The 22,220-nt window shown below is 32.5% G+C and overlaps 3 protein-coding genes and 1 long non-coding RNA gene across 4 annotated transcripts; 1 reads left to right on the top strand and 3 right to left on the bottom strand.

Annotated features, from left to right (window-relative positions):
* The first annotated feature begins 4 nt into the window (after nt 1-4).
* LOC123705993 (dnaJ homolog subfamily C member 7) lies at nt 5-4,098 on the top strand. Its single transcript, XM_045655113.1, has 8 exons — nt 5-180; nt 517-767; nt 921-1,119; nt 1,654-1,792; nt 1,880-1,997; nt 2,243-2,660; nt 2,780-2,958; nt 3,851-4,098. Exons 1-8 carry the CDS (start codon nt 113-115, stop codon nt 3,958-3,960), a joined length of 1,482 nt encoding a protein of 493 aa, XP_045511069.1. The 5' UTR covers nt 5-112; the 3' UTR covers nt 3,961-4,098.
* A 3,729-nt stretch (nt 4,099-7,827) lies between these two features.
* LOC123705997 lies at nt 7,828-8,884 on the bottom strand. Its single transcript, XM_045655119.1, has 3 exons — nt 8,664-8,884; nt 8,377-8,576; nt 7,828-8,025 (listed from the first exon to the last, which is right to left on the bottom strand). Exons 1-3 carry the CDS (start codon nt 8,772-8,774, stop codon nt 7,938-7,940), a joined length of 399 nt encoding a protein of 132 aa, XP_045511075.1. The 5' UTR covers nt 8,775-8,884; the 3' UTR covers nt 7,828-7,937.
* A 509-nt stretch (nt 8,885-9,393) lies between these two features.
* LOC123705998 lies at nt 9,394-11,384 on the bottom strand. The gene is made up of 3 exons (XR_006753354.1): nt 11,228-11,384; nt 11,085-11,155; nt 9,394-9,457 (listed from the first exon to the last, which is right to left on the bottom strand). It is a non-coding gene; the product is annotated as an uncharacterized LOC123705998 (long non-coding RNA).
* A 3,270-nt stretch (nt 11,385-14,654) lies between these two features.
* LOC123705991 (polycomb group protein Psc-like) lies at nt 14,655-19,055 on the bottom strand. The gene has a single exon (XM_045655112.1). It carries the CDS (start codon nt 18,823-18,825, stop codon nt 15,550-15,552), a length of 3,276 nt encoding a protein of 1,091 aa, XP_045511068.1. The 5' UTR covers nt 18,826-19,055; the 3' UTR covers nt 14,655-15,549.
* Between the last annotated feature and the right edge of the window lie 3,165 nt (nt 19,056-22,220).

Below are 22,220 nucleotides of genomic sequence, written 5' to 3' on the forward strand. Positions count from 1 at the left end.
CTTGCTTAATGCTTTTGCTCTTTCTTTTGGCAGATTTGGTTCCGTATTCCGTCGTCAAATAAAAGAAGTTGTATGTGTTTTTCTATAAATTGGTGAAAAATAAGGAACAAAAATGGCAGAATCAGAAGTTGTAGATTTGGATCTCACCATTGATGACTTAGTACCAAAAAGCCCTGAGAAGTAAGATTAATTTTTTCATTGAATTAATGCCTTAAAATATTATCTTTCATTACTACATTATCGTTATCGTTGAACTCTTTGTTTACCCTGTCATAGAGATTTAAATCACTGCATACCCTCAAATTATTCAGATCATTTCCTTTGTTATGAATCGTCTCTAGATCCTAGGCCCTTGACACTTGACCTACTTGTGCTACCCACGATTTCGTATAACAATCGCCATATAAATATTCATATTGATTTCTTTACTTTTATAGGAATTTGAAATCTATCGTTAATTAGTACCTATATATTTCACTAATTCCATTGTAAACTTTTTTATTTGATGATGTTTAGATTGGCTGAAGAAAAAAAGGAAAACGGAAACCATTTATATAAATTTAAAAATTATAAAGGAGCTTTGGCTATGTATGAAGAGGCTATCAAACTGTGCCCAGAAAATGCAGCATACTATGGCAACAGATCTGCCTGCTACATGATGTTGGGAATGTATAAAAAAGCTTTGGAAGATGCTCAAAAAGCTGTTGCTCTTGATTCCACATTCACCAAAGGATACATCAGGATGGCTAAATGTTGTATTGCTCTAGGTACAGTTTTGAATTTTCTTAAATATAGTTTAACATTAACATTATTATTTCACCTTTAAAGCTCAGCACTGATAAAACTAATATTATGGTTATTTATTTTTGCATAATAATTTTGAAGTAATAAATAATACAAGATATGTTTATAATGCTTAGGTGATATATCTGGTGGAGAACAAGCAGTAAACCGTGCAACCGAACTTGGTGGTGCAGATTGTGCGTCAAATGAAAAACTGGCACTTGATTCATTGCGGCGATTACATGAAGATGCTCAACGTGCTTTAGAAGCTGGTGATTTTCGGCGTGTTGTGTTTTGTATGGATCGCTGTCTTGAATATAGTCCATCTAGTTCAAGGTATTTGTTTGTCAGTTTACAATCTATAGTAGACTAGCTTTACCGCCCACGGCTTCGCCCGCTTTCTGTAAAACGATTTGAGATTTAAACTATCCTATCTCTCAAGTTTGATTAAACTGCACATGGTGTGCGAATTTTATTATAATCGGTTAAGTGGTTTAGGAGTCCATTGAGGACAAACATTGTGACACGAGATTTATATTATATATTAAGATTAAGATAAGATTAAGATTAGACTTAGGCATGAATGCAGTAGAATCAGTGTTTAATGATATTGTATAGTTTATAGCCAAGGGACTGGTGAACCCGATCTTATGTTATAAGATCAAAGCTTATTTCTTGTGTTTATTTTTTCTTATTTGTGAATATTATCTAATCATTAATAACAAATTCCTGCACAATCATGGAATTCAAGTCGCCATCTTTTTATATTGCAAGGCACAAATTAAGTGCTGCTGTAAAGTAGGGCTGAACAGCTTGTTTATCATTAAATGAACAGGATAATTGTTACACTATTTTGCATATTATTTGCAGGGCAAAATTGATAAAGGCAGAATGTCTGGCAATGCTAGGACGATGTCAAGAAGCTCAAGAGATTGCCAATGACTCATTAAGATTTGATAGCCTTGACACGGAAGCCATATATGTAAGAGGACTGTGCCTTTATTTTGAGGTATTTATCAGATTTTTATTTATTATTTCCTGATTAAATTATTAATTCCAGAATATTTGATTGATCATTATTCACATTTTTTCATAGGACAAAGATGAACAAGCCTTTAAACATTTCCAACAAGTACTAAGACTGGCACCAGATCACAAAAAGGCAATGGAAACATACAAGAAAGCTAAACTACTTAAACAGAAAAAGGAAGAAGGTGGGTATTTTTCATGTTGACTCCACTAAAGTTAACCACTTTCAGAAGAAGGTAGGACTCTAAATGTATGTATGTATGTAAATTAGAAATGTTGCAAATTTGATTACTATTTTTCTATTACACTATCATGAAAAATGTAATAATAATTTATGTTGCTACTGGTAAGATGTATGATGATGATCTTTTTAATTAAGTATAGAAAATATTATTTCTTTTAGTTTTAAAAATTTATGATACTTTTTCAGGCAATGAGGCATTCAAGATGGGACGATGGCAACAAGCTTTAACTCTTTACAACGAAGCACTTAAAATTGACAAAAATAACAGAAAAGTTAATGCCAAACTTTACTTTAATAAGGCAACAGTATGTGCCAAACTCCACCAAATCAAGGAAGCTGCAGATGCTTGTACTGCTGCTCTTGATCTCGACTCAAACTACATTAAAGCGCTTTTACGTCGTGCCAAGTGTTACACAGAGCTTGGTGAATATGAAGAAGCTGTAAAAGACTATGAAAAGTTGTACAAAATCGATAAAAGTAAGGAAAATAAACAGCTCTTACATGAAGCAAAAATTGCGCTTAAAAAATCGAAACGCAAGGATTATTATAAGATTCTTGGTGTTGAAAAAACAGCATCTGAGGATGATATTAAAAAAGCGTATAGGTATGTTCTATGAAGTTCAATTTTACTATAAGTTGTCTTAATTTTGTTATAATATATCATCAATTATATACATATTAGGTAATATTGAAGTCTTAAATTTAATTTATACAAATCAACAGGAAGCGGGCTCTCGTTCATCACCCAGACAGACACGCGGGCGCCACAGACACGGAGCGTCGTGAACAAGAGAAACGTTTCAAGGAAGTCGGTGAAGCCTATGGAATCCTCAGCGATCCCAAAAAACGAGCCCGCTATGACCATGGACAAGACTTTGACGACGATGGCTCTGGTGTTGGTGGTTAGTAAAACTATTTTATATTATATAAATTTATAAAGAATAGAAAAAATTCGATCACGAGGCGGGACTCGAACCCGCATCCTTCGCGCCATTCCGGGGCGGATGCCTAACCAACTCAGCCACTCGTGACCCGCCCGAGTAATCGAATTTATTCTATCCTTTCAGTTTTATGTGTCTTAAGGGACACACCGCGCGCCATCTATTGAAATGATTTAACAACCATCTCAACCAATATGAAGCACTTTTCAGTGAATACAATATTGTAACGATGGAACACGACCTTTTCTTGAATTTATATTTTTTGGTTTTTATGGCATTCAAAATGCTTTATAAATATAAATTTATAAAGAATAGAAAAAATTCGATCACGAGGCGGGACTTTAACCCGCATCCTTCGCGCCATTCCGGGGCGGATGCCTAACCAACTCAGCCACTCGTGACCCGCCTGAGCAATCGAATTTATTCTATCCTTTCAGTTTTATGTGTCTTAAGGGACACACCAACAGATGATGAAGGGACACATCAATAGATGGCGCGCGGTGTGTCCCTATTTTCCCGAATTTTTTCTATTCTTTATAAATTTATATTTATAAAGCATTTGAATGCCATATAAACCAAAAAATATATATTTTATATTATTCATTAATTAATATGTGAAATTAATAACGTTAAGATTTTATGTGAAAATTGCTGATTTAAAACAATTATGGATAAGAGTTCAGTTTAAAATTTGTAAAAAGACTGGAGAAAACTGTTGATGTAAAAAAAAATAATGGGTGTATTTTTCAATTTCATTTTTGTTAAGCAACAAACACAGAAAAAATGTGTCATGCTAAAATAGATTTTTATTGTTATATTAAATTTGTCATTTATATTTTGTATTTTCTTTCAGATATCGATCCAAATGTCGTATTCCAAACTTTCTTCCGCGGCGGCCAACCTTTTGACTTCCACAGTGGCGGCGGATTCCCCGGTGCTGGCTTCAGTTTTCAGTTCGGCTAGATCACATGATCAGTTTAATATCTGTATACTAAAAACATTCATAACCCAACTTTACATAGAAACTATCAAAATTTTGTCATTCCATTATAATTATGTATTGTCTAATGGGCTAATAAATACAATACGACATTGTTTTTATTTTCATGTCGTATAATTAAACCAAAACAAAATAGTCACTATAGTTGCCTTAGAAAACGCTTAAAAATAACAAGTGTTCAGTGTTAATGTAGGCAAAATAAGTAGGTAAAGGTTTCGTAAAAAACAATGCCTTAAATGGGGAAAAAACATTACAAATGCGAGTAGTAGATGCAAGCTTATTACAAAATATTTCTTAATAGGTATGGACTGATTATGTGATATTGATTTTTGCCGTAAAATAATTTTAAATAAGAATATTAAAACATTACTAACGAAAATGAAAATGAAATGAAAAATTAGAAAATGCTATAAGTACCTAATTCATTTTAAACTATTGTTTAACGATCATTGATTGATTTAACATCCCTGTTGTATAATACAATTTTGGAAAAATAAATTCAGTATCCATAATATTATTATCGAAATCATCTACTTCATTATCAGATAGATCAGCGTTTCCCAACCTGGGGTCCGCGACAATATCCCAGGGGGTCTGCAGACAAATCAAGAAAATTACGAAAGCCACTAACCAGACTATTTCATTATCAGTTTAATGTTGTTTGGGGGTCCGCGAATCATGGTAAGGTTGGGAAAGGCTGAGATAGATTCAGATAAGTGTGCATCATTTTCGAAACGCACTTTTATAATTTGGTACTTGGTAATAGAATTTTTTTATTTTATGTTCTATTAATTTATCTAATTTTAAAATAGTAAATAAAGAAGATACATTGAGTTTTGTCCGTAAACAGTTTAGTGTTAGTCAACCCTATGGGAATTTACTTTTTATTATCGTTAAAGGTTCTTCAGTGCTCATTTTTTTTTTTTTTTTAATATTAACTAATTATAATTCAACTCTATCCAGCTAAGTTCCCAGATCGCTAATAAATTAAGTTTTCACTTTTATTTTAAAATTTAAACAGTCCATTCAAGTTAAAATATTTCTTGATACAAAGGACCAGAAGCCGAATTCACGACATAGATAGTCATAAACCCGACAATGATATAATAATTTGTTGGGATAATGTTTTAATGATTCAAAATGTTTACTTTTAATGTTTTTTTTGTCGATGATTTGTAATTTCCTATATTTTAACAATCATAATAATTGTATAAAAAATCGCAAGACGGCAAGAGTTAGGTACAATAGAACGAATTATTACGATTCATTTACATCAAACGAACAGAGCTAGATTAAGAGCAACCTTTCGTGATCTGTAAGTGTAAACGACAACTCGTAATCAGTATTAGAAATTGCAAAGAATCTTTTCGAACGCACTAAGAACGAAAAAATGCTCTACGCCTATTTTACACTAAGTAAAATAATTTGACATAGTAGTAGCATTCGCTCATTTGGTGTAAATGCGCCGTAAAAAGAAATAGTTATAAAGCAGTTCATTAAAGAAACGAATCTTCAATGGCGGCGCTTATCATTCCCTCTCGCTTACACACGGCCGTACGGCATGCAAAAAAAAGGGAAAAATAAAATCACTAAAATGTATTTGATTTCCCTATAATAGTTTTTTCTCATAAATTTACAATGATTATTTTTCCGACCCAAATATCGACCAATAGAATTGCACCATTCGACGTCACGTGGTACAACCTACATGGTATTATACTGATAATTTTTTGAAAATTTTCTCTGGTCGTTGACGTCAAACTGACAGGTTGAATTCAATTGTGAAATTATATTGGCCGACATTTGGGACGGAAAAATAATCTCCCGAATACCACACGAGCTTCAAAATTATCTGGCATTTCCCTCAAGGTTCCCTGCAAACAAATAAAGTCGTCAAGTTTTTCAGGACTAACCTTGACTAAAAACTTGACTCCTTTATTTGTTTGCAACGAACCTATCGGAAAATACCCGATAATTTTGAAGCTCTTGTGGTATTATAAGTGACAATTATGCATTTGCGAAAGTAAATAATGTTTTATTGGAATTTGACAAGATAATATGTTCTTTGGGAAGAGTTGTTCAGTTTTATTACAAGTATTATTATGGGGATTTACAAAAAAGTTTGTCAACAAACAATTTTAAATAATTAATAAAATAATTATCCGATTACGTTATTTTTATTTTCTTTTTTGCTGACCCTACCATACGTCAGTGTCAGCTTTGGCCGCCATTGAAGATTCGTTTCTATAATGAACTGCGTTATATGTACTTAGATAATATTTTGCATTAAATTTTTCAAATTAATTTCTATTGAATCAATGAAAAAAATAAAGTTTTGGCCTATTCTTCCGGTCATTGGATACTTTATAAAATAGTTCAAAATTACTCTGACCCAACTTAATTAATAATTTGAAGGATCTGGAACTAAAATGGTTTTGTCTTTTTATTCTTAAATAATAAAAAAAATCGAAAACAAAAAAAAGTATTTTATTACTATTCAGTTACCACAATATTAAAACTAACCTTGCATTCGTGTATATATCAAATAAAAAATATCTATCTTACAGGTTCTCACTTCTCAACTCAACTCGTAGCTCGTAAGTATTCCGACAAATCCTACACAACGGATTTTAAAGATTAGGTAAGGTAAGCATAAAAAATTCCGGCGACCGCGACGGGGTAAATACGTATATGTAAATTTAATACGCAACTAGTGATTGATTAAGCATATAATATGTATGCAAATATTATCAAACCTATATAGTACCTATATACCTATCGATACTTAACCAATGCTCTAAAGTCTAAAGTGGTAGGTACCTATTCACAATTTTTCGACCCACATGTGAAATTCCCCCGATGCACTCACTAATCACTATATGTACCTAGAGATAAACTAATGTAAAAAAACTGTTCTAGAGTGTTAGCTAGACTATTAAAAAGGTTAAATTTAAATGCCGACCTCATACTATTAATTACAATGCAAGTCTATAAAATAGGAAAAGTGGGATATCTGGACCATTTTTATAATGGTCTAGCTAACAATCTAATTATATACATCAGTCCTCTCGACAAGAAGCTCAAATTCTCTCACAAACTTAATTGTTGGAGTTAGAAGTTACTACCAACTTCAGTTTACAACAATAATTACCGTACTTTCCCACCATCAATTTGGGAGGTTGTGTAGCGAGGTATGTGTTTGTAAATAAAGAACCAATAGTAGTAGTAAATTATTTTTTGAAAGGTCATAAAGAAGTTTTTCTTACGTACCTATGTACACTAGTACACGCACACATTTTTTTATCAGATAAATACCTAGTCTATGAGATATTATATCGTAAAAACCATTTCAACCGCTATTTTCAAGATGGCGGCCGTGGGACAAGGGTGGCGACCCCACAAACTTGGTTTTAGCATGGACCCAATATATATTCGTCCATGGTTTTAGCCATGTTATGTAGATTTCTATGGTTTTAGTTATACGTAGTATATTATTATTTTAGCTTCACATATTCCTTCTTCTTCTCTCTTCTATAATATATTCCTTCTTTGTTATCGCTTCAAACTAAATGAAGCGTTATGATTGGTTCTTTTCAAACATATTCCTCGCTACACATCCTTGCACCACAGAGCAAGTAATATAGGCCTTGCACATTATGGGTAGAAATAAGAAAAAGTGGAGCTGATATATTGGAAAAAAGGAAAACGAAAGTAAAAGAAGTAAAAAACGTAGGTATATTCTGAGGTAGTTATGTTTAGTGTAGTATGAGGTAGTTATCGATCGTAGCCCGTAGGTAGTACCAAATTGTAATTTAAAAATTAAACAAAAATTAAGTTGACCTAGTGAAGTAAGTACTTTTTTATTTCCAATCTAAAGCGATTACCAATAAAGCGATTCATACAACTAATACGGATTTAATAAGGTTCTTTTGAGATTGTTTTAACTGTTTTCATTCTTTTTATTGAAATTCATTGCTTTATCATTTGGCTGGCGCTTATTGCTTGTGCGACTGCCGACTCCTTCGAATCTAAACAAATCAAAAGTGGTTACATTTCTTATTTAAAGAATCTACTGCTGGGTGTCAACGCTGTCAATGAACGATATTGTTAGGTAGGTACCTATCTATATTTTTAAAGTACCTATAGAAAAAACTCGATCACGAGGCGGGTTCCTATCGAACCCGCGTCTTCTGCTTTACCGTGACAACGCCCTGAGCGCAGTTAACTTATGTCGTCATAATATGGTCTGGACAATGCCCACAGTGGACCAATTCATTCAGAACTGAGAAATACTTGAGTAATTTTTCGGAAAACATTAGGTACTAGGTATTTACTCAATATGAATAGACAGACACAGTACATATGTATGTACTACTTACTTTTTCATTTTAAATGGTTTTTTCTTCTCCGGTTTCGGTGGTTGATGATTAGATTTGAAAGTAAGTACATATTTTTTTACAATATCAACGTTGACAGTAGTGTTTTCGGGATACATACGCTTTTTCCAAGCTTCTCTTTCATCGAACCACATTCGTTGATACTCATACGAAAGGAGCCACTGTATTCGTGAAGGCCCTTCCTAAAGATATGACATAGTTAGGTACATACGTAATGAAATATTTACCAGTATATTTATTAACATGATTTATTTTTAAAATTAAAATACCATAAATTTCCATGGCTGTGGATTATACTTAGGGAAATCTGACGAAATTATGTTATGAACTGGCCTACATTGTGTTGTTTTCTCCCATTTGATACCCGACATGCGGCCCATATTTTACATCGAATAGAAATCTAAAATAGATAAAAGTAGATAGATAAATAGTTATTAGGAAAGATATTTGTAAAACTTCACAAAATCTTAAAATTTTAACGTCAGGGCATGTCAAGTTATTGCCTATATTTTGTTTATTTTATTAGAGCCAGCGCGCACGAGCAACTTTGACTTCGCAACTATTTTGTCTCTCCCATCAATAATTGTATGAGGAGTTGCGTCGCTACGTGCGCGCTTTCATACTAGCCCATGGGTGGGAGAGACAAAATAGTTGCGGAGACAAAGTTGCTCGTGCGCGCTGGCTCTTAGATATAAAAAAGGTCGGACGAAAACGAAAAACGAATTTTAGATAAAAATCTTTATGATTCATGTTTGTTTTGACATTGAACTCATGTCTAGACCTTTGAGTAATTGATAAGCTTTTGACAAGTAAAAAAATAAATGCAAAAATCCACTCAATGAAAAATCCTAGATAGTTTGAAAATTGTAAATTTTATTTATTTATTTTTATAAGTATGATAGGTATATGATCTATAAGTATAGAAACCAATTTACTGAAACATCATCCTAATTCAACAGTTTCGGGATAGGAAAAAATAATTAAATAAAAAACATTTTGGATTTTTTATATTTTTATTAGATACATAAACATAGAAGCAATCTCCTCACCCCCGCTCATGTACCTGAAATGGAAAATAAGCAACATTATAAATCAGTATCAGTCATGGACAATAGAAATTATCATTAAATTAATGAGCAAGATTTTTGTTGTCAGTTATTTTTAAGTCCTTACAAATTAAATATTATTTGTAAGGGTGGAGATAACTAGTAATATTTCCTCTGATTCTTAGCATTCATCACATTTTGGAGATAAATGACTGCCTCGGAGGAATAATTCAATGTTTTTTTGAAACTTTCAAACAATATCATGTAATGAAAAAAAAAAAACACGAGCTTTATTGTAATATACCTACATTAGTAATTAAAAATAAAAATGTAATAAGTAACTATTAATTAATATGGTACAAGGAAATATGTATTGATATACATATCCAATACTGAAATAAGCAATTGTTATTAGAGGTTTGTTGAAAATGAGTTCCTCATAAAGCTTCATGTACCAACAGGCCCAGCAGCATGTAAACTTCACTAATCACTTAATAGGTGATATCAATCTCAATGATATTGTTTTAGTATAACTATGTAGGATACTGACATTGTCCTTACTTACAAGATAATCGACTGAGGACAAAACGAAATGCACTAATCAAGGAAGTGTAAATAAATATCAAAGAAATATTAATTACATTTTTCTAGTGAAAATTAGTGACTAATTTAAGAGTTCAATAGAATTTACATTCAAAAAATATGTACTTTCTAAGTTTGGTTGTGTATATAACTATCATTTTTAAAATTTATTAATCATTCATCAAATTTTAAAATGGTGTTACTCTTTTGAATGATTTTTTAAAATTTATTAGTTTGAAGCTAGAATTTAATTGAACATGCTAATTTCAATAACTACTAGACAAATTTCAGTAATATTTTCACCATAATGTGCGATTCGCAAGTTCTTATGATATAGACTATGTATACTCCACAGGCAAAGTCAAGGTGGATCACTAATAATGCCAAAATATTCATACCTACTCCCTCTTTTTAGATAATCAATTTGAAAATCACTTACAAAATGTAAAAATATAACATGTGGACACAAATAGAATGGTTGTTGGTGTGAACTACCTAGTGGTAGTGTTTAAAACTATCAAATGAACAAGAACTTTAAAACCAAAAAGACACATGGTTGTAACAGATTATACCATTTTTTTTGACAAAACCACAAAATACATGAACATAAGTTACAAAGAAATACAAGCAGATTAGACTGTCTTTTTATCTAAATTAACTTGTTTCATCTTAGAGAAATTGAGAAGAGTTATCTAACCTGAAATTCATCAAACAAGCATGTTCTGTTCAATTCAATGAATATTTTATTATCATAATGAAGATTAATAGTCTTAAATCTTAATACATACAATACTGTAGGAAAAGAAGTTTCGAGTTGTACCTATTTATAAATAAAAGAATGAATGAATGAATGAATTTTCAGTGCAAACCATAATTTTTCAAATATATTTGACTTGAAAGATAACTAATAAACAATAAACATGTAAGTACCTAATTACAATGTCTCTTTATGAAGGAGGTTATAGACATGTTTAGTTTGTTTATTAAATTTGCCATGCAATGCAATTAACTTTCATATAAAAAAGAATATTCGTATGAAGTAAATTAAATTTATATGCTTACCCATATTATTTAGACCTCGCACGCATCTTCCTACGTTTACGCTTTAGCCTTCGCATACGCTTCTTACGCCACTGAAACAAGATTCACACGTTTAATTTATGTCTTCGAAATCACTAAATAACTTGGTAAAGAATAGTTAATACCTTTGCTCTCATATTTCTAGGCTAAAAGCCGAAAAGATTTTATTAGTAAAACGAGTACAGCTCTTGGGATTCAATCGATAACTTCGGATTCAGAAACGTGAGTACTCCGGTGCAAGGCCGTGAATAAAAGAAGGATTTGCAAAACGTCAAGCTGTATGTATGAATTCTGACAGCAAAACCGTAGTGACATTTTGGCATGGGTATCTAACCACAGACCATTAATAATTATAAAAGTGTATGAATCAAGTATGAATTCATCGAATTCATAATATATAGGTCTACCAGAATCTGATGGCATATTTTTATTTAAGAAATAAAAGATTTTCATGTGGCAACTTATTTGACAACTATCAAATTGGTTGTCAAATTATTTGTCTTTTTTGCAGTTGATGAATAATTTTTAGGATTTTGTCCAAAAAATCTTCGAAAATGTCGAAAAAGCCGCTGCGATCACAAGCAAGATGTGTTGTTTATAATGTGTATAGAAAAACATTCGATGAAGAAGGGTCAAACACATCACAATTTTCAATTTTGAAGATTGTTTTGGTTAATTGGACTTACCCGTTTTGAAACTTAAAATTAAAAAAGATTATATGTGTAACTATAATAGTGTTTGTTGATTAGAATATAATTTTATTTTATTTATATGTTATATGAAAACTTATTACAGGAGTTTCCAATACGGCTATTCGTCAAGTCCAAGCTGTCCAAGTCAATTTTATAATGTGTGTATCTGTTAATACTTTAAAATAAACATAGTTTTATTTTATTTTATAAAAAAAATATAAGCAGTTTTGATCTACATTATCATTATATCGATATTTTCACATGGCATACTGGTAATGAATATACAAATATAGGTATGTGTAAATAATAATATGTATTACCTGTATAAAAGTAATATGTATAATTGTATATTATACATGTAAGTATGTACCTACATAATATTAAGTGGATATCTCATTATTAAGTACAGTATTGTCCACTTATGTAATGTGACTAATGATATTGAGGACAAAATAAAAAATAAGCAGTATCAAGATCGTTCAGTCCATTTTCCCCACGGTTGCACACTCAAAATTTTGATTTCCCTAATTGCCATCAGATTCTGGTTTACCTATACCATACTAAAACCTTAGATCATTAAGTAATAATTGCTATATTAGTGTTTTAGATGGTTTTAATAGGTTATGTAAGTATGTATTAGTAAATTAATGCGTTAAATTAAAGGTTTGTTTCCATAAAATAATGATTATATTTAATATAAAAAAAACAATTAGTGCCCTTACGCACTACCGGTTATAGGTCTACCAGAATCTGATCGCATATTTATATTTAAGAAATAAAAGATTTTCATGTGGCAACTTATTTGACAACTATCAAATTGGTTGTCAAATTATTTGTCTTTTTTGCAGTTGATGAATAATTTTTAGGATTTTGTCTAAAAAATCTTCGAAAATGTCGAAAAAGCCGCTGCGATCACAAGCAAGATGTGTTGTTTATAATGTTTATAGAAAAACATTCGATGAAGAAGGGTCAAACACATCACAATTTTCAATTTTGAAGATTTTATTGGTAAACTGGACTTACCCGTTTTGATACTTTAACTTAAAAAATATTATATGTAGGTAACTATAATATTGTTTGTTGATTAGAATATAATTTTGTGAAAACTTATTACAGGAGTTTCCAATACGGCTATTCTTCAAGTCCAAGCTGTCCAAGTCAATTTTATAATGTGTGTATCTGTTAATACTTACGAAAATAAACATAGCTTTATTTTTTTTTATTTTATAAAAAATTATAAGCAGTTTTGATCTACATTATCATTATATCGATATTTTCACATGGCATACTGGTAATGAATATACAAATATAGGTATATGTAAATAATAATATGTATTACCTGTATAAAAGTAATATGTTTGTACCTACCTATATTATACATGTATACGTACCTACATAATATTAAGTGGATATTTCATTATTAAGTACAGTATTGTCCACTTAAGTAATGTGACTGTGATATTGAGTACAAAATAAAAAAATAAGCAGTATCAAGATCGTTCAGTCCATTTTCCCTAGGGTTGCACACTCAAAATTTTGATTTCCCTAATTGCCATCAGATTCTGGTATACCTATAACCGCGGGGGCGGCTAACCGCGCGGTTAGCCGCTTTCCCATTTTAATATGCAACCGCTTTGATTAGTGCGTACAATCATAAGCGGTTGCATATTAAAATGGGAAAGCGGCTAACCGCGCGGTTTGCCGCCCCCGCGGTTAACCGCTAGTGCGTAAGGGTGTATTCAGAAAGAAAGCTTGAAACTTATAAGCGCTTATCGGTGCTTGTCAATGCTGGTTTTGACAAGCTTGTCAATGCTGGTTTTGACAAGCTGGTTTGAGCATTGACAAGCGCCGATAAGCGCTTATAAGTTTCAAGCACAGGTTTCAAGCTTTCTTTCTGAATACGCCCTAAGGGCACTAACAGGCTTTCGCATTTTCGTATATTACTAATTAACTGGGGATATCGCGCCTCTTTACGCGATTCAATCGGCAATCAAATCGGCTGATTAAATTGTGTCATCTGGAAGGGGTTTTACATGGAACGCCTCAGATGAGTCAGAGCGAGGTAACGCCGCATGCTTTAGGCCGCATGAATCATGTTTTTTCGTGCGTGCAGCCGGCTTTATCGAATTATAAGACGTTGTCACGTCAAATATAATGAACTGATTCTAATGAATACCTATAGGAAGCCTATAGGTACATACATTTTACTTATTCGCAAACTGGGTACTTGAAATCTTAGCTTGAAATATATAAATCTTTAGAGATATCCAGGGCAACAAAAAAAAAATGTTTTGATAAAACATATTTTTTGAGGCGATAAAGAAACTAGAAAGAAAAAAAGAAAAGAGTCATAAGAGTCTGTCAGGCCTAGATATTATTTTTCTTAGTACTTAGCCATCGGGAAATGCTCCCAGGACCCGTTTAAAACCACGGGTTACGGTTACGGCGACTTTCTTCATATTATTAGTTTTAACTAGACTAGCTACGCCTTTGTTTTAAAAAAAAACCGCATAGTTCCCGTTCCCGTGGTATTTCCGGGATAAAACCTATACCTAAGTGAAGTCCCATGTACTGGGGTAAGGTTCAGATGCATTAATCATCTGTTTCACTGATCGATTTTCTTTAGGGACAAGTACCTAGGTGATCAGCCTTATGTGTCCTGCCAGACCGAGACATTTATCCTATCCTATGTTGTAATCCAAGTTGCCTTCTTGAAAAAGTAACAAACATAATTACATACACATACATCCATCCTCACAAACTTTCACATTTATACTAATATTAGGATTTATAAAAAAAAAAAAAATATTATTGAGCAAAATGATGAAAATTTTTTAAATATTATAAATAATTACACGAATTGATTTCTTATACCTATTTATTTCATACACACAATTTTCAGATGATTTAATTCCATTTGTACATTGTAAACTAATCCTATTATTTTATTAAAATACAAAATTTATAAAGTTTTTCATTGGTAGCTGCCTACCTACACTCATGTTGGATGTGAACCATATTATATTATTCGTTTTTCTCTTGAATGTATACATAATATAATTTCTAGTAATAAAGCCAACTATAAAACCACTTAAATAACTTATGTATAGTTTAAATGTATCATTTTGAAATTGGGTAACTTTGATTATGATTATCCTAATATGATATAGAAAATCACAAAGTTTTACATTTTCTTAGTAGGTATTTTCCATGTAGACCCGAAATGACCCGATTTACTAAATTTATAAGTACTTTCTACTTATATTGATTTTCAATATCAACGAACATAAAAAAAAAATTATACAAAACATCAATAATCAAATAAAAAATAATAAATCTAATAGAAAAAACGGTTCATTCCAAATTAGAAACAACCAAAGTTACCCATACTACATTAACTAATAAATATATGAAAGTACATTTAAATATAAAAATAAACATAATAAGCAATTACTACAAGAATGAGCCATAATATATACCCAAAGAAAGTTTTTTTTAAATAATTTTAATTAATACATTATTTTACAGAAAAGTTTCAAATCATTATTTTGATACATATACTTAAACTAATAAAAAATTAGGATCTAATATTTTACAGCTTTTTTAATACAATAAAAAAATCCTTAAATTAAAATAATAAAATTACAAATTTCTTCATAATTAAAATAATGTTGTTTTGTTTTAAACATCTCATTTAACTTACAAAAACAACTGAATTTTCGCCTAGCCTTGTGAAAAACTAGCGGTTTTAAGCCTTATTGTTTATCTTTATTAGTAAAATCGTTTTGACTCTGAATGGCCATATTGGGCATGTTTTTTAATATGTCATATTGTCTTTGTGCCTTTAACCAAGCACTTTGCATTTCCATTTGATGCCTAAATATGGCATGTGATAAATAATCAGCTTGAGAGCTCATTGCAGTATTGGCATTTAATGTAGGAGTTATGGGTTGGCGAATAGAAGGTAATTTACTAGTAGGTATTAAGGGTTTCATTGGTTTTAGGCCTGGTTTAGTATGGGTGTGTGTGTCTTTAGGAGACTCACATCGAGGAGCAAATATATTTGACAGCTGGGGATTCAGAGGCGTGCTAGACTGATTCTGGTCTGCAGATGCAGTACTTGTTTGCTTTTCTTCTGCTATTACCAATTTTGGAGATGAGCTTGGTGAACGAGTTTGAGACCGTGGTGATGGTTGTGCAGAAGTATTTGATGGCTGAGCTCCCTGATAATTAGGTGAGGGGACATTCGAAACTGTGGGATGAATTTGATTTGTTGATTTGTGAGCCATTATTTGCTTTGGCATTTCTTGTCTAGCACTTAACTGAGATATATTTGTAGGAGGCTTCTCTAATTTTACATGAGCATTGTTATTACCAGTGGGAATTCTTAATGGTGATGGAGTTGTAATAGGTCTTCTAGATACACTTGGAAACACATCTTGTGATAAAGTCAAGGGAATTGATTTAGGAGGTAAGTTTTGTTTTTTTGCTAAATTGGCAATAGACTGCATAGTTTCAAAAGCTTTTGTTTGTTGAGGGCCTAATTGGCTTTGTATAGTGTGAGGAGTTGATAAATCAAGAGCAGTTGTCGCTTTGTTTTCACCTGAAGAAGCACCAGTTGGAAGTTTTGAATTAGCATTGTTCAATTTATTTGCCGCACTAAATGCTTTTGGTGTAGCTGGTACAAGTTTTGGTACCTGTGCTTTATTTTTGGGCACTTTCACTTTTGTTTCTGTTGTAAGAGATTGTAATTGTTGTTCAAATGTCTGTTGGAATGTAATTGGTGCAGCTGTGTTTCCACTTTGTTTAGCCAATTTAGTATCAGCAATGGGTTTTAAGTTTGGTATTGGTCCTTTAGCAGATGTCTCACTACTTTTATTATTTGATTTAGGTTTCACCTCACTACTGTCAGATTTTTGTATATTTGATTTTGTATCTGTTGCACTCTCTGGTTTTGTCGCCTTTTTTGTATCAGTTTCGGGAAGTTTCTTGATTTCAATATAATTGTGTACAGGAGGGCTTGGTGCTTTATGATTAGTACTATTGGTGGGATTTATGAGGTTCTTATTGATTATATTTTTCTTTTGTTCAGAAATAGGTGGATCAGAAGGGCTCTTTTGATCAGTTAGGGTTATTGATAATGAAGAAGGTATATTAATTTTACAGGAATCAAATAATGATTTTAGATTATCTCCTGTATTTTGCCCACTTGCAGTTACTGATGTTTTAACTTGAGATAAAATTTTACTTCGGTCAATAGTGGGATCACTATTGTTTGCCAAAAGATCCATTCTTAATTTCCCAGAAAGATGAGTTTTGCTTGAAGCTGCTGTTCCTGTTGTGCTTGGTTTTAAATCGGGCATTTTCTTGGTAACTCCTTTTGGTGTTTCATTTGATTTATTATTTATTAATGACGGGGAATCTGTTTTAGATAACTGAATTTTAAGAGGAGAAACAGTTTTCTGTAGTGAAGGAGAAGATGTGGACATAATTTCTGGTTTACGTTTAGGTGTAAGATTGTTTTGGGATTCAGCTATGGTTCTTTTCTGTCCTGCATTATCTGTTTGTTTTGGCAAAGTACTAGACTGTTTGGAATCTTTTGATGCCAATGTTGTACTAGTTATATTGCTTCCTGACTGTGTGCCTTTTGGGGTATTGTCAACTGTTTTGTTTTGCTCTACATTTTTTATATTTTTCTCATTGATACTGGCTGTTTTAGAATTAGTATTAGATGATGACACAATTTGAGATACTGGTAATTTTGCTTTTTCAAGCTCAATTTTTACTTTTTTCATTTCTGGTAGATTATTTCCCACATGGAACTTTCGTTTTAATGTATCTTCATTTTTTGATGTGTTTGGGGTTGGAACTTTATTTTCCGTTGGAGCATTATCTGATGCATTTTTGGTGGGAGATGTTTTGGCTGAGGATGAACTGTTCTTAGCCGTCAATTCAAAAGAATTAAGGAACTGTGATTTTTCATCTTCATCATCATTTTTCTTTATAGGTGAATTACTTCTCTGGGTGGAGCTTGGTTCTTGATTTGATTTATGACTGCCAGATATATTATTACTCTTTTTTAAAGGGTCATTTGATTTTTTAGCATTGTTCTCATCTAACATAGGGCTAGCAGCACCTGAAGAGGCTTCTGATGCAAGGTCATTTGTGTTAGTTATAGGGCTGTTAGAATGAGTATCTTCTGTAACAGGAGGGGATGCTTTCTTGTCCTGCAATTGAGACCCCTTCCTATTTAAATCAAATAATCTGTTTCGAATTGCAACATAATCAATAATTTGGTAAAAAAATCGCATAGGTTCATTTCTCTTCCAATTATAGATATAAGCAATGTCCATTAATGTATAATAGTCGGGCAAAGGTACTCTTTTGTACAATATATCAATAGCAAATTGTGTGCTATCAATATCAAATTTCATGCTGAGAAATTTCTTTAGATGACTAATATTAACAACAGCAGGACATTGCAAATACCTTCTTGCAGTTGTTGATGTTGATTGTGATTCATTACTATCAGATGATTTACTAGAGATGCTGTCAGTATCAGTTACATCAGAATATTCTAAGGAAAATGAAATAACATCTTCTGGACTAAATATAATTCGCTCTGTGTCTTCTCCTCGTTGTTCTGGAGTTGCTGATGCTGCTGGACCAGGCCGAGAAGAATAAAATTGCTGGCGACGTTCCATTTCTTTTTGGAAAAGGCCTGGTACCAATTTGTAAACTATGTCTTGAAGTGCCTTATCTAGTTTAATATTAGGTTTTGCAGAATTTATCATCATTTCACATACTGGGCAATATTTTTTAACCTGAAGATGCTTTATAATACAACTACGACAAAAAGAGTGTAAACATTCGACGATGGTGGTAGCATCGATATAATAACCACGACATAATGGACATGTAATATGTTCATTTACTTCACCCAAGAGAGTTCTATGAGGGACAACAGCGTTGTTGCTTTGTGCAGTCATTTTTACAACTTTCTTTTCCGTTTGTTTATTAGAAGTAACCATTTTTACATTTCGTTGCACAGCGTCACTAAACACACAGCAAAAGCAGCTGGCACACGATAAATATGCTACAAGCAGAAAGTTTATGAACTTTACATAGTTTAATCCACTTTAGATTTTCATTTTCACGAACTTAGACAGCAAGCTCTAATTTGTACAGTTTTTACAATTTAAATTAAACTCATTCATTCAGTACATATGTAAATAATATTTAATTGCGATTTGCGATATATCATAGAGATAAATCATAGAGTTATGAGCACAGAACATATATTACCCTGTTATGAGTAACAGACTCAAAAAGACAAAAGTCAAAATTACGACCACATCGGACGACATAGTCTAAGATCCGGCTGCAGGATTAGTGCGTTCATCGGTTTTTTGCTGAAAACCGAATTTTTATGTATATTTATAATTAGGAGAATATATATCGACTAGGTTGCCAGTCAAAATTTGGCCGCAAGCATGTTTAATTAAAATTTTTCTAATCGATTTTTGGGAAAAAAATTCGTTCACTTGTTTTTTTGAATAAAATTTAGTCTACATCACGGCAAATGATATAAAGATTCAAAAAAATCACGGTTGCCGCTTTTCACCTGGCCGCAATATCTTGGCAGCCTGGTGCAAACAGGTATGATTTCGATTCATTTTTACGTTCATAACGTACATTTATGAATCATATATCAAATTAAAGCTAATTTTTTTCTATTTATTATCATATACGGTTGCCTAATTAAATCCGGCCGCAAATAAGGGTTGCCGGCTGTTAAAGATGTTGAATATTTAAGGTTGAGTGAAAGAAAATATGTCGTCCTTTTCAAAATGACAAATTTAAAAAGTAATATTGATTTAATATAATTAACAGCCGATCCTCTCTTTTTCTCGTTGTTTCGCTGCCGCACGCGAATGCGTCGGTGTATAATTTTTAACAGCCGACAACCCTTATTTGCGGCCGGATTTAATTAGGCAACCATATATGATAATAAATAGAAAAAAATTAGCTTTAATTTGATATATGATTCATAAATGTACGTTATGAACGTAAAAATGAATCGAAATCATACCTGTTTGCACCAGGCTGCCAAGATGTTGCGGCCAGGTGAAAAACGGCAACCGTGATTTTTTTGAATCTTTATATCATTTGCCGTGATGTAGACTACATTTTATTCAAAAAACAAGTGAACGAATTTTTTTCCCAAAAATCGATTAGAAAAATTTTAATTAAACATGCTTGCGGCCAAATTTTGACTGGCAACCTAGTCGATATATATTCTCCTAATTATAAATATACATAAAAATTCGGTTTTCAGCAAAAAACCGATGAACGCACTAATCCTGCAGCCGGATCTCGTACTAACATCCTCAAGTAAACACAGACAAAAATACAAATACATATTAAATTATTAAAGCTTCGAAGGAGAATGGACTAAAATAAATTTTAAAAAAAGTTAAAACAATTTGTTTATTACAAAATATGTTTGTTATAACATAAGCTTCTTGGTTATAACAGTATGATTATTTAGTGGTTATACCGTAAAGGTTGCACACACAATTAAATGGAATAAGAATTAAGACAGGATGTTGGGAACAGTTGGGAACTTAGAGTATATTATATACTATTTATTAACTTATATTTATTAATTTATTAACGTTAAGGGCATGTAGTACACATCATTTCTGAATGATTTCACTATTTAACCCCCCATCCTAAACTTAACCGTTTTCGAGATATTCGAGTTTTAATCTTTTTTATGAAAATGCACCAATTTTTCGGCTATTCAATTGAATATTTTGAATATTTTTGACTCTTATGATTATTTTTTTTGTTTTTTACATGAAGAATGAGATGCTTAATTACCTCAATGACTAAAATTGCACGTAAGTTAACTAAATAGGTCATTGTAGACGATGTTTCGATCGTCTACAATGACCTATTTAGTTAACTTACGTGCAATTTTAGTCATTGAGGATACTTATTTTCTTATGTTTCGATCGTCGTCGTTTTGTCTGATCTCGATGACTTAATTGAAATGTAGCAAGTAACTTTGATTCATTTCCAGGTAACCGATTGAACTGAAATTTTGTATACGTATGTAAATTGGATAGCGATGAAACATTATCATGACATAGAGCTGATTTGATGATGGAATCGGAAGGTGGCCATAGGAACTTAGTAATATATTGACTCAACTTTATCGAGTTTGGGCTCGTTTGATTCGTGTTGAAAAATACACTAAAAAGTATTAAATAAAAATAACTTCGTTAAAACCGTCTTCGGTTTCTAAGGACAAGAGCACAGACCACAACCGTCTCTTCGAAATCCATGTTGATAAATGCAGAAAATTTTAAGAGCGGGCGCGCACGAGCAACTTAGTTGCCCGGCAACTATTTTGTCTCTGTCGCTGTCTCCTCGCAAAGTTTTGAACGATGCGCACACGAAAGCGACAGCAACGCAACTTTTTTTTTAAAATTTTCTGCATTTATCAACATGGATTTCGAAGAGACGGTTGTGGTCTGTGCTCTTGTCCTTAGAAACCGAAGACGGTTTTAACGAAGTTATTTTTATTTAATACTTTTTAGTGTATTTTTCAACACGAATCAAACGAGCCCAAACTCGATAAAGTTGAGTCAATATATTACTAAGTTCGTATGGCCACCTTCCGATTCCATCATCAAATCAGCTCTATGTCATGATAATGTTTCATCGCTATCCAATTTACATACGTATACAAAATTTCAGTTCAATCGGTTACCTGAAAATGAATCAAAGTTACTTGCTACATTTCAATTAAGTCATCGAGATCAGACAAAAATGCTCACAAAATAAAAACTACTGGGCTTATCCGAATAAATTTTATGGGACCAATCCCACACCATTCTGCATCAAACAAAAAAAGAGTCACGTAAATCGGTTCAGAAACCTCGGAGTAATCGATGTACATACATAAAAAAAATATACCGGCCGAATTGATAACCTCCTCCTTTTTTTTGAAGTCGGTTAAAACTACTGTGTACGAGAATAAATACGTTGACATAAATACGTATTATCGCTACGCCGGTTACGCGGCAACTGGCCGGCGGCCGCCGACAGGCAACATTTTTGTCGCCGTGCGCGCACTTGCATTGAAACCAATAGATAGGGCGACAATTGCGTCGCGGGCTTGTCTCCGAACCCGCGGACAAAAAAGTCTCCCGGGAGTTGCGTCGCTACGTACGCGCACTTTCATACTAGCCCATGGCTGGAGAGACAAAATAGTTGCGGAGACAAAATAGTTGCGGAGACAAAGTTGCTCGTGCGCGCTAGCTCTAAAGAAAAAGTTGCGTTGCTGTCGCTTTCGTGTGCGCATCGTTCAAAACTTTGCGAGGAGACAGCGACAGAGACAAAATAGTTGCCGGGC

Source organism: Colias croceus, chromosome 3 (genome assembly GCF_905220415.1).
Source record: "Colias croceus chromosome 3, ilColCroc2.1".
In the NCBI taxonomy this organism is placed as follows: domain Eukaryota; kingdom Metazoa; phylum Arthropoda; class Insecta; order Lepidoptera; family Pieridae; genus Colias; species Colias croceus.

Bases quoted from the DNA above. Each gene is read 5' to 3' on its own strand.
- LOC123705993 (XM_045655113.1), top strand. From the start codon at position 113: ATGGCAGAATCAGAAGTTGTAGATTTGGATCTCACCATTGATGACTTA. The intron at 768-920 runs GTACAGTTTTGA...TATAATGCTTAG, and splicing joins TAAATGTTGTATTGCTCTAG to GTGATATATCTGGTGGAGAA. The intron at 1,998-2,242 runs GTGGGTATTTTT...ATACTTTTTCAG, and splicing joins TAAACAGAAAAAGGAAGAAG to GCAATGAGGCATTCAAGATG.
- LOC123705997 (XM_045655119.1), bottom strand. From the start codon at position 8,774: ATGGGCCGCATGTCGGGTATCAAATGGGAGAAAACAACACAATGTAGG. The intron at 8,577-8,663 runs GTATTTTAATTT...TCATATCTTTAG, and splicing joins CACAGCCATGGAAATTTATG to GAAGGGCCTTCACGAATACA. The intron at 8,026-8,376 runs GTAAGTAGTACA...TGATTTGTTTAG, and splicing joins AAACCATTTAAAATGAAAAA to ATTCGAAGGAGTCGGCAGTC.
- LOC123705991 (XM_045655112.1), bottom strand. From the start codon at position 18,825: ATGGTTACTTCTAATAAACAAACGGAAAAGAAAGTTGTAAAAATGACT.